This window comes from Temnothorax curvispinosus, unplaced genomic scaffold, assembly GCF_003070985.1.
Source record: "Temnothorax curvispinosus isolate PA1 unplaced genomic scaffold, ASM307098v1 QBEX01006032.1, whole genome shotgun sequence".
Taxonomy (NCBI): Eukaryota; Metazoa; Arthropoda; class Insecta; order Hymenoptera; family Formicidae; genus Temnothorax; species Temnothorax curvispinosus.
The window spans coordinates 96,718-111,472 of NW_020215812.1; the positions used below are offsets into that span (position 1 = coordinate 96,718).

General features: G+C 42.1%; 2 protein-coding genes across 7 annotated transcripts; both read left to right on the forward strand.

Moving 5' to 3' along the window:
* The first annotated feature begins 1,157 nt into the window (after positions 1-1,157).
* Positions 1,158-3,547, forward strand: LOC112455347 (zinc finger protein 384-like). Its single transcript, XM_025017198.1, has 3 exons — positions 1,158-1,414; positions 1,542-2,026; positions 2,123-3,547. Exons 1-3 carry the CDS (start codon positions 1,412-1,414, stop codon positions 3,450-3,452), a joined length of 1,818 nt encoding a protein of 605 aa, XP_024872966.1. The 5' UTR covers positions 1,158-1,411; the 3' UTR covers positions 3,453-3,547.
* A 1,961-nt stretch (positions 3,548-5,508) lies between these two features.
* LOC112455370 (zinc finger and BTB domain-containing protein 49-like) lies at positions 5,509-10,473 on the forward strand. 6 transcript variants are annotated; one of them, XM_025017244.1, is made up of 4 exons: positions 5,509-5,619; positions 6,965-7,318; positions 7,806-8,655; positions 8,774-10,473. In XM_025017244.1, the coding sequence occupies exons 1-4, from the start codon at positions 5,617-5,619 to the stop codon at positions 8,878-8,880; spliced, it is 1,314 nt and encodes a 437-aa protein (XP_024873012.1). In that variant the 5' UTR covers positions 5,509-5,616; the 3' UTR covers positions 8,881-10,473. The 6 variants fall into 6 exon arrangements, with proteins under 6 accessions (XP_024873012.1, XP_024873011.1, XP_024873017.1 ...); XM_025017243.1 differs by lacking the exon at positions 5,509-5,619 and adding an exon at positions 5,705-5,782; XM_025017249.1 differs by lacking the exon at positions 5,509-5,619 and adding an exon at positions 5,875-6,175.
* The last annotated feature ends 4,282 nt before the right edge of the window (positions 10,474-14,755 follow it).

Below are 14,755 nucleotides of genomic sequence, written 5' to 3' on the forward strand. Positions count from 1 at the left end.
GTGCCCCACGTCGTCTGGCGCGCGCTGCATCTGGCCACCCGCTACGGGTATACCTTCGCCCCCTGACATTTTCGCGTTCCCCTTCCCCGGGGAATGTCGGCGTGTCGAGGTTCGACTCCCTTCTTTCTTGACGTTCCCCTACCCTTGTTAGCTCGCCTTCTTTCTCGTCCCATTCTCGCGATACGCGCTACGTCGAGTCGTGGTAACGCGCGCGCGGGAGGAAGAGAAACCGAGTCTCGAGCTCTATTTCGCGGCAGGTTCCCACCTATGGTACCTCCCCCTCCTCTACCCTCATCGCGCTCCTACCCCGTAGGGGCACCGTCGCCCGTCGTCCGTCGCCGCGCTGTGGAGTGGGGTGGGATCCTGGGCCACTTTGACGACTATCCTCCCTGCTCCCGGATCCCTTTTAGGTAGGGGGAGGGGGTGAAGTGGGGGAGCCCTCACCCCACCCTCGTGCACGCGGAACGCGATCGCCAAGGCTTCGGTCTGGTCCGGAGTCGGAAACGCCGCGCCGCTATTCTGTCTTGCCGCCACTCGCTCGAATGCCGAGTTTTGATTTTGTCGCAAAAGCGACAAGTACACGGGGCGAGAATGGGAAAGTTACGTTCAGTTAGGTTAGCTCGCAAGTCCCGGTTACAGTCGCAGGAATAAGGTGCCAACTTTTTCGTGCATGGCCGCACGTGCATGGAGGCGCGGCGCACGAGACCGGGACAGAAACGAGAAAAATCTCGCTCTCGTTGCGCGCGCGCGACACTTTGCTGTCTGTCTTGATTTTATTGTTATATTGTTAATTGAAGCGGACGAGGGAGATGGTGACTCGAGTATTACACTCTTGTTATCGCCATACGCGAAAGGGTCTTAAAAGGATGAACGTCTCTATCTATATAGGTTGAGTTTCGATACCTTCCACATTGTGAGATTCCTCCAATAATTACATTCGCGTGGGACTCGAGTGGAACATGTCTTTTCGATAATCTCTTGCACCATAAACGCGACGGGGATATCACAGAGACCTGTTGCGTTAGTAGATAAACGCGCACCGATCTTAGCACGTATGTGATATATAATATAGACATTTCTCCGTTACAAACGCACATCTCGGTTGTCACTTAAAAACTGACGTTCTTAATTATTCGTTCTTAATTACTTACTTATAGGAAACGATCTTACACGCTGTAATTAAACGCACAATCTTCCTCGTACACCTCGCACAATATTTTACATACACGCGCGTGTGTCCATTGAACGTGTATTGTAACGTAAATGTACGCGCTAATGGTTTTACAAAAATTCGTTAATTTTGGAGCTGTCCGTATTTCTAATGAGAGAGAGAGGATAGCGTCTTTTTAACCTCCAAACTCGATTCTCTCGTAATCTCTCGCGTTTGCATCATCTCAACAGTAGCATCGTAATGGTGATTGTTGGAGCCTTTTCTTAGAAATAGATCAATGTCGCGTTGAAGAGTTTTTAGAGATAAATAAACTTTGTAACCACACACACAACCTGCTAAATAACAAGAATGAATCTCTCCTCTGTTACAGGCGTACGCGTTTCGAAAAATGAATTTTACACCTTTCCCTGGATTCACCGGCTCGCTGCCGACCGGCACCGTTCATCAATTTGCCACAGCGAAATTCGCGCAGAACCTTACCACTGGAGGACAGGTGGTCGGAGTATTATCTGGCGGTGAAGGTGGTGTTCATTATTTGAGGCCGGTCGATCCGAATGGTTTCGCCGTGGCCCAAAGCGGTAATAATCAACAACAGCAGATTATTACCTTGCCCATCACCGTCCCGGGGAAAGATGGCACGCAGCAACAGCAAACTGTCCAGATACAAGTGGTCAATCCTAGCGTGTCTCAAAGCGGAAATAGCGGCGATCAGCCAAAGTATCATTTGGCACCGATATCCTTGAGTCAGTTCCCGCAGGGAGCAGCCACCGTTCTCACTGTTGCCTACAGTCAGCAAGGCGCGGACGGTGTCCAAATTCAAGTGCAACCGCAAAACACCGTAGCGACTACGCAAACGTAAGTACATCGACGCACACCGAATCTTCTCTACGTGTGTCGCGTATTTTGCACAAAGCGATCAACTTAATCCGCGTGTCCGATACTTGATTGCAGATCCGATCAAACGACACAAAGCACGTCCACCGCTGTGACCACTACGTCTCAACAGACGATTCAGCAGACGGTGCAACTTCCGGGAGCGCCCGAAGGTTTGACCGTGGTCGCCCAGATTCCTCAGGACTTGATTCTGCGAGAAAGCATAGAGGAGTCCAAGGAGGACGTGAAGGAGGGTACGACCCCCGTGGCCCTTATCAAACGAGGCAGTGTCAAGAGTCAAGGTAATCAGAGCGGGGAAGAGTTCATTACTTCTATGCCTGCCAGCTGGCAGAGCCTCGCTGCTCCAGGATCCACGGTCGCGGATTATCTCTCTAGACTGCCTACAAGTACTTTACCCCTTAGTCTGCAACACTTTCTCAAGTTTTCGGCGGAAACTATTAAAAGGGAAGCTACCATTGAATCGAGTCCCCTTGGCGCGGATGGTCTCGACGCTTCCGGAAGCACAGCTTCGGGAGAGCAAGCTGTGCAGATTACAGTCGCCGGAGGAGAAACGGCCATCATTCCCGACGTTGTCGAAGAACAGGAGGCAGGAGCGAAACCGAAGCGAAAAAAGAAATACAAAAAGAAACCACCAAAACCGAAGAAACCAAAACCAGGACAAGTAAGCATAGTTACCGCTCTCGATGGCACGACCCTATTTTGCTGTCCTCAATGTAATATGGCGTACCCTGAGAAGGAAAGTTTGGAACAGCATCTGATCGGGCACAAAATAGAGAGGAGATTTATATGCGACATTTGCGGCGCTGGTCTTAAACGGAAGGAACATTTGGAGCGGCACAAATTAGGTCATAATCCTGACAGGCCTTTTATTTGTTCCGTTTGCATGAAGGGCTTTAAACGAAAAGAACACTTGAATCTTCATTTTGTTATACATTCTGGACAAAAGACCGAAGTTTGCACCGAATGCGGCAAAGCGTTCTATCGGAAAGATCATCTTAGAAAGCACGCGAGATCTCACCTTACTAAGCGTGCTAAGGAGGATCCATTGAATACGAGTGATACGACGCAGAATCAACAACAGGCGGACCAACAGCAACAAGTGGAACAAATGCAACAACAGTCCTCGGTGCCCGAGTTGCAGCAAATTCAAATACAAGTGGGACAAGGTTCTCAGGCGCAGATTCATCAGATATCCGTTAGTGAGCAGTCTACCGTAGTTTTGCCTACAGCGGCTGAAACTGGAGCTATGACTATGCTTCATCATCAACAGCAACAGCAGCAACAACAGCAGCAGTCGCAGCAGCAGCAGCAGCAATCGCAGCAGCAGCAGCAGCCACAGCAACAGCCGCAACAGCAGCAGCAGCCGCAACAGCAGCAGCAGCATTAGCAACAGCATACCGCCCCGAATCAACTTGGGCGGTACTTTCGTTTCAATCATCAGCACGCCAGAGGTCGTACGCGACACAGCGTACTCGCTGATTGAATTTTGCAAATTCGATAGGCAAATTCATGTTATCGGACGAAAGTTTCGTTGGCTAGTTGATTACTTCGCAGCCTCTTTCAAAGGCATTTAAAACGCCGCCTCCATTTCTTTAAGATGTACGTCCCTGTCCATCGACACAAAACCGATTTGTTGGGATTATGAAATCCTCGCGCCATCGGCTTAATCCACCTTTAATCACGGCACAATAAGCTCGCGTACGTGTTTATAATAATTATCCTGTAAAACGCGCCGAGCTAAAGTGACAACAAAGTTCGTGTACACGAGTTTCTCTTTTACATACACGTTGTAGCGTACGTAAAAGAGAAAGAAGCGATAGTCGCCGCTCGTCTTGAACAAGATGTTTTTGTCGCTGATTCAGTTCCATGACGCAAGTTAGAGATAAATATGAAGTTTATATAAATATATAAATAGATATATATATATATATATATATAAATATATAAATAAATATACACACAAAAGCAAAAATATATATTTTTGAAAGCGCGAACTGGATTCGCCCGAGATAACAAGGCGATCGAGTTCTGGGCTAATAATAATAATAATAATAAAAATAATAGTAATAATAATTTGCTTTTACGACGATGATGATAAAATACGTAATGAAAGAATTGAGGCGTAAACAGATACGGCATGGAACAGAGTTTGTAAATACACGCGCGACTTTTCATCCCTGAGGAAGGGGACGTCGTATTGGTACGTGTCGTATGCGCGAGGTGAATCTTATTATTTATTTCCTCTCATACAATACAATCGTGACATTATAAGGGAATCTGCCGGTAAATCGTCAAGTCCAATTTGTATTTTGTAGAAATATATTGACGGAAGCATGCTTACATTTTTTTATAATTTAGATCATTGCATATGTTGTCTTTGTGTAAAGGCGCAAAGTGTTGGTGACGATCAAACGTGCTGTACTAATAACGAGATGGTGGAAGAATCACATATGAGGAAATCATAACGTTTCAATTCACTTTTTCGGAAACGACGGGAATAATTACGTACGGAAACGCATTTGCGCGATAAAGCATGCTGCTCCGAAATCGACGTTTCTACAATCTATTTATAGATAATTATTCCGCGATCGACAAAGGATTTATCGTTTCACGAAACGAAAACTTATCGATCGTTACGGTCAAGTGCGAGGTACTTTCGGCTCCTACGTCTCCTCATTTGGCCGCATATGGTACGCGACGAGAGATGTGAAAGAGATGTAAAAAGATACAAGAAAGCATATAAATCCTCGAATGTTAACCAAATCGATCAATCGTGATTCACCTGACAAAGCTTTTTGATAAAGGTATATATGTATACATCAGAAAACTTTTTATTTGTAAGTATCACAATTAAAGGCAATGGGTATAACTGTACAAGAAATATTATTATTTTATTATCATAATATTATATATAGATATATATATATATACATATATATATCATTATCGTAGTTAGGATAAATAGTATATAAGTCATTTTCATTGTTACTTACATAAATATTGGAGGAGAAAACTGAAATAAAACATACATTTAATACAAAACTATTCTCGCCTCTCTATAGTGAGATTCACGTACGTTTCCCTTTCAAAAGCAATTTTTTTGAAAATAGTTTCGTCGATGTGTCGTATAGGAATACATATCGCATGTGTGTATATATGTATATATATGAAATAAGGGTAAGTCGGTCGAAGGGGGGGGGGGGAATGTGATGGCATGTTGGCGGGAAGTTTCAAGTTAAAATCCCGATTCTCATAGCTCGATTCGGGTATTTTCGCTACGAATGCCATGATACGGCGCAGCGCGACGCGGCGCGGCGCGTCGCGGTGCGGTGCGTCGCGTCGCGTCGCATCGCGTCGGGAGTCGGGAGACTCGGGAGAGAAAAAATAGTTAAGAGGCTGGTACAGTAGAGGGCGGATGGGTGGGATGGGGGCACCGGCTTGAGGGACAGGTGTCAACTATACATCGTACAACGAGGGAGCTTTTCCGGTGACAGCCGGTCGCGTGAAAAAAGCACGCCGGGCAAGCTCGACCGAGGGTCGCAAGTTACCGAATGGTAAGCGACATTTCTGTGTCTTTCACATTTCGACTAGGCGCGTGGTGCGCGCGACTGCGAGTCACACGCACGGCCATTTTCTCTCGAGTTTGGTACGGTGATGGCCCCACGGCCCACGGCCCCACGCTGCGTATCGACTAAGTATCGGATGGGATGGGGTGGGGTGAGTTGGACTGTTGGAGTAGAGTGTAGAGTAGCGAAGAAGGGAAGGGGAAGGGTGGCAGTGGCGTCCCTACGCGTGTACTCCGTCCCCTTGACAATCGGCTTCTCCTCCCCTCGCGCGCGCGCGCGCGCGCCCCTACCGACACCCCATCTTCCACGGCTATCTTCCGTCGGCGGCTTTTTTAGTCGCATCTTTTTTTTTTCGTCGGCATGTTCTCGAGTGTGGCTCGGTAGGCTACGTTGCGCGAACAAGACGGGTGGCGAGCCCGGAGCGTCCTTGGCCGCGCGACGCCGACGCCGCGAGTCACCTTGGTCACCGGTCGACGGTCGACGATCGTTCGTCAGGTTGGCACAAGCCATCAAGTGTCAGCGTTCAGGTGGCGGGTAAGCTTGGGTACGAGCCAACCCGTCTGCTGGCTGCCGCTGCCGCCGCCGCCGCCGCGTATTCCGGTATTCGTCAGTGTGGCGTGTGGCGAGTGTGGTGGCGTGAATCGCGCGTGATGCGTGTCTACCGACGCGCTTCTGTCTAATCTGTCTCTTCCCGCTCTCTTTCTCTGACTCTGTCTCTCTCTGGCGTGTCCTCTTGCGCGCGAGAAAAATCTGCCCCCGCACTCGCACTCTCGTCTCTATCACGGAGATCCCCCTCCGAGGAAAGGATCCGGTACGGCGAGGAAACATGGGGAGAGGGACATCGTTGTGAGTAAATATAACGCCGGGCGTTGCTCGGTGTTGTCGTCGTCGTCGTCGTCAGCGGCGGCGGCGATGTCGACGTCGGTGTCGGTATCGGCGTCGTCGGTGCGTCGTCGTCATTGTCGTCGTCGTCATATCGTCGTGTCGTCGTGTCGTCACCACCATCGCCGTTGTCGTCGCCGCCGCTGCCGCCGTCGCGTCTTTACATAAACCAGATTCGGGAGTTGTGCCAGCGAGCGAGCCGAGAAGCCGATGCCGTAGCACGTAGCATCGGCGTGCGGTCGCTGGAACGCGGCTGGCGACGGCCTCTCTGCTCTCTCAGCTCGCTCTCTCGCTCGCAAAACGAGAAACTTATCGGTTTCACGCGCGTTTACCTCTCTCGCCCTTCGCTCAAGGCGATACATCTCCTTGGCATGGAGTAATCTTGACGTTCTCGTATCCTCCGAAAATTTTGCTCGTTCAGAAGACGCTTATTCGTTTTCTTCCTTTCTAGGTACACGACGTCCGCTTACGGTCTGCAATGAATTTCCCGCCGTTTGGAGGTCACTTCCCTAGCACTATACCGAGTATCCATCAATTCGCGACCGACAGTTCCAGCGGTGCAGGCGCGCGTTACGCCAATCATTTTCCCAACCAGCCTCCGATCGGAGTGCCGGTTGTGGGAAAATACCGTCCCGAAAACAACGGCGTACAATCCGCTCAATCGCAAGTGATGATGAACAATAAGACTAGCTATCCCAACAGTAATGTTCACCATTATCCGAATGTACCGTACTCTCAAGCCCAGTCGGTTCAACAACGACCAACCAACTCGCCTGGAATGCAAGAGAAACGATCGTATCATCAGGTAAATCTCAGCACTCTTTTACGATCCTTCTTCAACAAATGTACTTGAGTATTTTCTAGCCTAACCACACCACGCGCGCACGGCTCTTTGTCTTTAGCGTTTACATTTCTCGCCATAAATGTTGCGAGAAATCGATAAACGTGATTAGAGATCGCGCGTATCGTAGAGATAAAACAGGCTTGCACGATTAGAGAAATTTAACAAGTACTTTTCACATGTCATTCTTTAGCAGTTTACATGAAGAGATAACTACTTGCAATCATATCTTTCTCCTTCCGTCACGTAGAGCTCAGCAAATTTTTGTAATTTCAAAATCGTTAAGGATGAAACGGAAGGGACACGGTCGGTGATGAACAATGTTAAATGTTTAATTTGTCGCTGAGAGAGAGAGAGAGAGAGAGAGAGAGAGAGAGAGAGAGAGAGAGAGAGAGAGAGAGAGACGGGAGCTTGAAAAGTTTTTCTGTACACACATATTCTTCTGTCTCAGCAATCCACGGAAACAATAAATCAACAAGATGTTTGCAACCTTCTTCAAGACAAGGACAAGACCAAGGAAAAGAAGGCTGAGGAGCAACAGCGTAACGGAGAGACTACCACGAATGGCGCTCAGCAGGATTACACGATGCACCAACATCACCAACAGCATGCTCATACTCAAACGCCAGCTACTATGCCCGCAACGTGGCAGTCGCTCGCGACTCCTGGTTCCACCGTGGCCGATTATCTCAGCCATTTACCAGCCAGCACTCTGCCATTGAGTTTACACCATTTTCTTAAATATTCTGCCGAAAGTATCAAAAAGGAGTCGGAGATGGCGCAAACGACTTCGGTAGCTGTGGCGACTACGACAACGCCCAATATAATGATGTCGCCGAATAATAAAAAGAAGAAAAAGAAGAAGACGCCGAAAGAAAAGAAGCCACGTCCGAAGCCTGGCGAAATTCGCCTGACCACAGCGTTGGACGGTTCGACGTTGTATTGTTGCCCGGAATGCCACATGGCGTATCCAGAACGAGAATTGTTGGAGCAGCACCTTCTAGGTCACACTTTAGAAAGAAGATTTGTTTGTGACATATGTGGTGCTGGCTTGAAACGAAAAGACCATCTTACGCGTCATAAACAGAGTCACAATCCTGAGCGACCTTACGTTTGCACTGTTTGCTTGAAAGCTTTTAAAAGAAAGGAACAATTAACTCTACATTTTGTAATACATTCTGGGGAGAAGCGACATGTGTGCACCGAATGTGGCAAAGGATTTTATCGGAAGGATCATTTACGAAAACATACCAGGAGTCACATTGCGAGAAGAGTGAAGGCTGAGCTGAGTCAAAACGCTGGTAAGAAGTATATTATGTGCGAGATATTAAATGCGCGAGCTTAACAATCCATTGATAACTCTTCCCTCTTCTTCTTCTCGTATCGTGTCAAAATCAATATGATTTTCGATTTCTACAGGCACGCAACAGAATCAACAACAAAATAACGTTTCGAGTATGCAAACCACAACCGTCTCGGCGTCGTCTGTTCTTCCGGGTGGACATCCGGGTCCCCTCCTGTCCTGAGCCCCGCCACCAGGGAACTTCCAGGTTCCCCACCCAAATAATATTCTTCATACTCACACGTCGCATCATTCGCTACATCATCATCATTTAACAGCGGTAAACGTAGCGCATCAATCGAGCGTCACCCCCCTTGCTGCATCTGGTCATTATCAGTCGCACGAGCTCAGCTTTTTGGGACACGTTAAAGATTTCTGAGACGAGGAGAAGACCTCGGCGAAGAGGTAACACTAAGACGCTAATCGATTGTCACCCACTATGATTGTCGTCGTCGACGACGACAGTGATGATAAGGATGAGAATGAGGAGTAGCTCTGAGACTGACCTATGATTTGAATTGAAGGAATTTTATATAAACATATTTGCATTGCTTTGTGTGCTTCAAAACTTGCTCTTGTTTCGTCTCGTCAGTATAATAGTGAAGGGGAAGGGGCGGGAGGGGAGTGATGTCGTTCCTTCTTCAGGTCTTAATTTATTCCTGACTTGACGAATTGTTATACACGTCCTGTAATTTTCATTGTCAGTAACGTTCTCGTCGCAATAATGCTATATAATCAAGGGGTAACATTTTGCGCAACTATGCAAGATGTCCAATTATAATAAATCTTTCTCGAAACTAAGCTAGATCTGACATATCTCTTTTCACAGTATTTTTTTTTGCAAATAAAATATTATTTTATAAAGATAATTTTGTCTACCTGAAAACTAGACAAAATGCAGATTCAAGATCATTTTTATCGGGATAATTTTTTTTTGCTTTCTCATAACGGAAGCTTTGTTTTTTAACTTCTTTTTAGGTATATAACATGATTTTTTCATACATATATATTTTTTTCTAGTCAATTTGCGCATAACGGTATTAAGGTAAGATTATCAACAATGAAATTAATGCGAAATACATATTACAGTTTTATTTAGGATAAAAAAGATATTTTATTCAAATATATTGTGACAGTTTCGAAGAAATTTTACTCCATTAATTATTAATTGGACATCCCGCAAACGTAACATAGCAGAAGATCGATGAGGTATAAAGCAAATCTTTTAGAAAAAAAACGCTTTTTTTTTAATAATATATAAAAGATGAAAAAACAGTCATAGTCTATGCTTTTATAGCACAAACAAAAGTACATATGTGGGAAGAGTACTAATTTTCCACAGGAATTCTAGAGTAGGAATTTGACTATAAGTCAAAAATTCTTGCCATATGTCGTGTACGACGAGGAAAAAAGAAGATATTTTTATGAAAAATCGATGTAACTTAAGAACTAAGCGAATCGATGAGAGAGAGAGAGAGAGAGAGAGAGAGAGAGAGAGAGAGAGAGAGAATGTGTGTGTAAGTGTGTGAGAGAGAAAGAGAACTAACGCATCTCTTTTTCTTTGTTTTCTTTTTTTATATTATTGCATTGATATTCATATGAATGATTTTTGCAGTAATTGTCAATATTTTATTATTTTTTGTTGAACAACATTACAAGTGCAAATAGTGTAAAAGGAATAAAAATTTTACATATTCCTAATACACATTATAAGTGAGTTGCAAGTTAACCCACCGATTAGAAAACAGTGTGTTTTATTTTAAATAGAATTCTATTTGATTTTTTAGTGCACAAAAGGAAAATTATTTATATAAAGTATAAAATTTTTTGATTATGTCTTATAAAAATGTAGCAAAAGCATAGCAATATTTCGTTATTAAAAATCATATTTTGTTTTATTAAAAAACTTTTTGTTATATATAAAGTTGAGAAAGTATTTTATATTTTTATGATAGTTTCAAATTTTTGTGTTTCAAAATTTGTGTGTGTGTGTGTGCGTGTGTGTACATGCGTAATGGGTTGCGTGGAGGATCTGTATGTGTATATTACATGCAAATCCATACATATTTGCCCAAATGCTTGGAGCTCTTATTTTCCTTTGTGACTTATAGTACTAAGCACTTGTCATGGAAGCTTAATTATCTTTTATAATTTTTATATGACTTTTTACGTTGTTTTTATACATATTTTTCGTTGGACTTCTTATATTCGTTACATTCGTTGAATACTGATTATATATATAGATATATATATACATATATGTAAGATTTATTTCTTAAGTGTAATACACACGCGCACGCGCGCGCGCATACATATATAAGTGTGTGTGTGTAAATACTTACCTACACATAGGTGTCGCGTACACTATCTCTTGAACAAAGTGTGTTTAAGATAGTTTTTAATTTTTATATTTATCCACATCGCAAATCTCTTTATAAACTGTGATTGTTCCCGACAAAGGAAACATCTTTTGTAATTATCAAACTGCGTTTAAGTTTATACTTATTCCCATTTTTATAGTATTAATATTTGTGCCATCCATTTTAAATCTATCTTCATTTTTTCTTGCCATACTAACAGATGTATGTTCTGTAGTCAGATACCATATGTAATACCATAGGTACTGCTGCGTGCGTGGAGATACGCACGTGTCACACACACACACACTTTTTAAAATTATTATTGCCATTATTATTATCATTTCTTATCATCATTATTATCATTGTTATTATTACAATTATTATTACAATTATTATTATTATTTTTCTTTATATGTTCATGTTGTATTGAAGTAACGATAGACACGTGTCTACATATTGTATAAACATGCATATTGCAACGTGAAATGTTAGAAATATGATGAAAAATATAAAAAAATTTACTATTAGAGATTTACTATTATAGAAACAAAAATTTTGAATATAATTGTGTCTGTTGATTCGAATTTTAGTGAGAACATTGTTGAAAAAAATAGTCGATTAAAACATTTGTAATTTACAGAATATTTATAAACATACGTTCTTGTAATCTGATTACAGTATTCAATATTCAAATACATCGTTACGTGTATGCGATGGCAAGATAAATAACATCTTTCGAATGCGCTGTTCGATCTTTTTCGTCATATCTCTAACATGAAACGTTTAGAAAACACCGAAAATTCAGGTTTCGTCAGACCTCAAATATAATGATATATTGAAATTATTTCATACACTGGTATATATACATGTGTATACTAAAAACAGTACATAGGAGATCAATTTATATTAAGATATTTCATTGCCACGTACTTGTAACTATCGAGGCAGAGCGTTAGTCTTAGATTATAAATTAGTGAGTAAGAGTTTATATACAAAATGTATTATTCGCACACGATCTGCGAAGGAGCAGCGAAAGAGAAGCTTAGAATCGTACGCGAGGCGTGTCAAATATCGCGCTTTCTTCTTAACGCAGATGTTAGGGAAAAATTTAGGATGTACACATAATTTTTCTTATAACTTAAAGACAGTTCTAAAGATGCAAGAGCAACAGGAAAAAGGAAAACTTAAGAAAGAACCAAGTTTTAATTAGAGAGTAATATGAACCTTAGAAGAGTGATTTTTTTATTTGGAGATCATCCATCGGATTGCCGGATTGTAAAGATTGATAATTGAAAAAGATGCCGCCGAGAGAATCGATTTGTAATCCAGATAATAGAGCAACGTTAAAAGATGATACAGTGATGTCTCAGAATTTGATCTACCATTTTGATCTTGATCACTATGTCGTCCTTTAACGTCATTATGCTGCTTTTGAGAAGAAGGCGCGAGATTTGTCATGCGTCCTATATGTGGGAGGAATCGAGAATATATAAGGAACCGATACGTAGAAAACGATACAAGTCTTTTGAGGAAAGTAAGCCTGTTTTTTTGCAGGCGGACAAATAATGATAAAAGATAACGAGAAATAGCTTTATGATTTATGAGAGAGAGAGAGAGGGAGGGAGGGAGAGGAGAAAGGAGAGCGGATGAGAGAAAGAAGAAAATATTTCCAAAGTTCGACACACGTCTTCGACATACTGTTCAAACAAATGAGTGGCTCAAGGTCTATTTTGAAGGGTAGCTAAAAGAACCTATTCCGATTCTCGACGAGGCGAACAGTTGATTCTTATGGTTTTATATAGAACCGATCGTTTCGTCGAGCTACATAGATGTAGTAATGTTCCTGTAGAAAAAGGAGAGATAATAGTTGATGTGTGTGCATTTTAAAAAAAGGAAACAAAAAAAGAAAAGAAATACTTTTCCGGTGCCTTTATATTGCGCTGGATTTTCCGCACCCATATAGTTTTCCATAGTAAGATTTAAGATCGAAAAAGCGGCGCGTTGTGCCTCTCCGTTCTCGGAACTACGTGTACACTCGTCCGCCTCCATAACGTTGGTTCGAGCGACCGTCTTCTTCATTTTCCCATCTCGTATCTTTTTTTGTGACTACGATTGTCAAGAAATTGTCCTGAACAACTTGATTCCGGATTATACGTGTTGCGTCTTTCATTTTATCAAGTATACCTCGATGCCTGTCGCAGAATGTCTTAATTTTTTCACAAAATCAAAAACCGATTTAAGAGACAAAAGGAACAATTTAGTTATATCAAATGCTTTATGTACCTTTTTCTCTCTAGGAAAAGAATGCAATGTATCTGAATCTTTTTCCAAATCGAATGTTTATTGATTCTAGAAATTGTAGAAATATAAAAAAATTACTGAATGGAAATGCCATTTGTATGAAGTATCAGACATGTTCATTCGGTTTTGATTCAAGATGTCGGTTAAACTTGATTCTTTATTTCGATTAGAAGTGATCAATTAAGAAGATATGGATTTTATAAATGATGGATGATGATGATGATGATGATAATAATAATAATAATAATAAAAACTCATAGTAATAACAATAATCATAATAATAATAATAATAATAACAAAACAATAATATTAGTAATAATAACGATAATGAGATAATAGTAAGATTAGCAGCAACGTAGAGAAAACAAGATCCGATTCTCTTGCGACGCGCTTACTAGTTTTATGCGAAACCGCAGAAAAATAAGAAAACTGTAAACGACAACAAATCTGCAACGATTTCCATTCGATGCGAATCATTATGTACAATATATAGCTTTTCTTTTACGTTGTATTTAAATTATTCGATAATTTACCATTTTATCAGATGTACTATGCGAGTTTCCTTTAGTACCCTTTTGTAAGCGAGAATAATTCTACATTCCAATTCGACATTATTTGTCTCTTTCCGCTTCTTTTGCCGCAAATGTACGTATACTTGCAAAGATTCCTTATTGTTAGCATATCGATTTGCTATTTTTTTTTTTATCGATTTATTTATTACGAACAGCGAATATGTCGTTAAACAATATAGATCGCGTAAAGACGGCTATTTGAAAATTGATCAGTCGTTATAACGACCGACTACTACTCGACAAGGGTAGCGGAAAGATCTAAAAGGAAACGTGACACCATTTCGATGTATTCGAATGTAAGTACACAGCCTCCACAGGAGAAGAGATGGAGGAGCAATGAGAATCATATTTTTCTATATGCAATGTCAAAACTTTCAATTATTTGTATTGAGCTATAGGTAGAGCAAAGAAGAAGAAGTGAATTTAATCACAAGACGCAAGTATCGCAAGTGCGTATCGAATGTAATTTTATCAATTGGTTCGTGCGAAACAAAAGTTGAAGGAATGAACGTACGTTGCTCTGCTTGTTCTTATTAAATTGAATGTCATATTCGTCGGAGATTTTTCGACGCAGTCATTTCTCGCGGAACGCGCAAATCACCTGCGTAATGTGAGTGTACAGTGTAAGAGCATCTCGTTGAACGGAAGATTTTGCATAAGCCCAGGCGCGTCGTTGTTATATTAAGTATGCGTTTAACGGAGAATCTTCAGCGGACCGTAGTTTAGTCTTTTTGGCTTATCTAATCGACGCCTTGTCGCTCTACGAGTGTGTGCTACGAGTGTATGCGTGATTACGAAATTTTTAACAAATATGTTAACAGGCGAT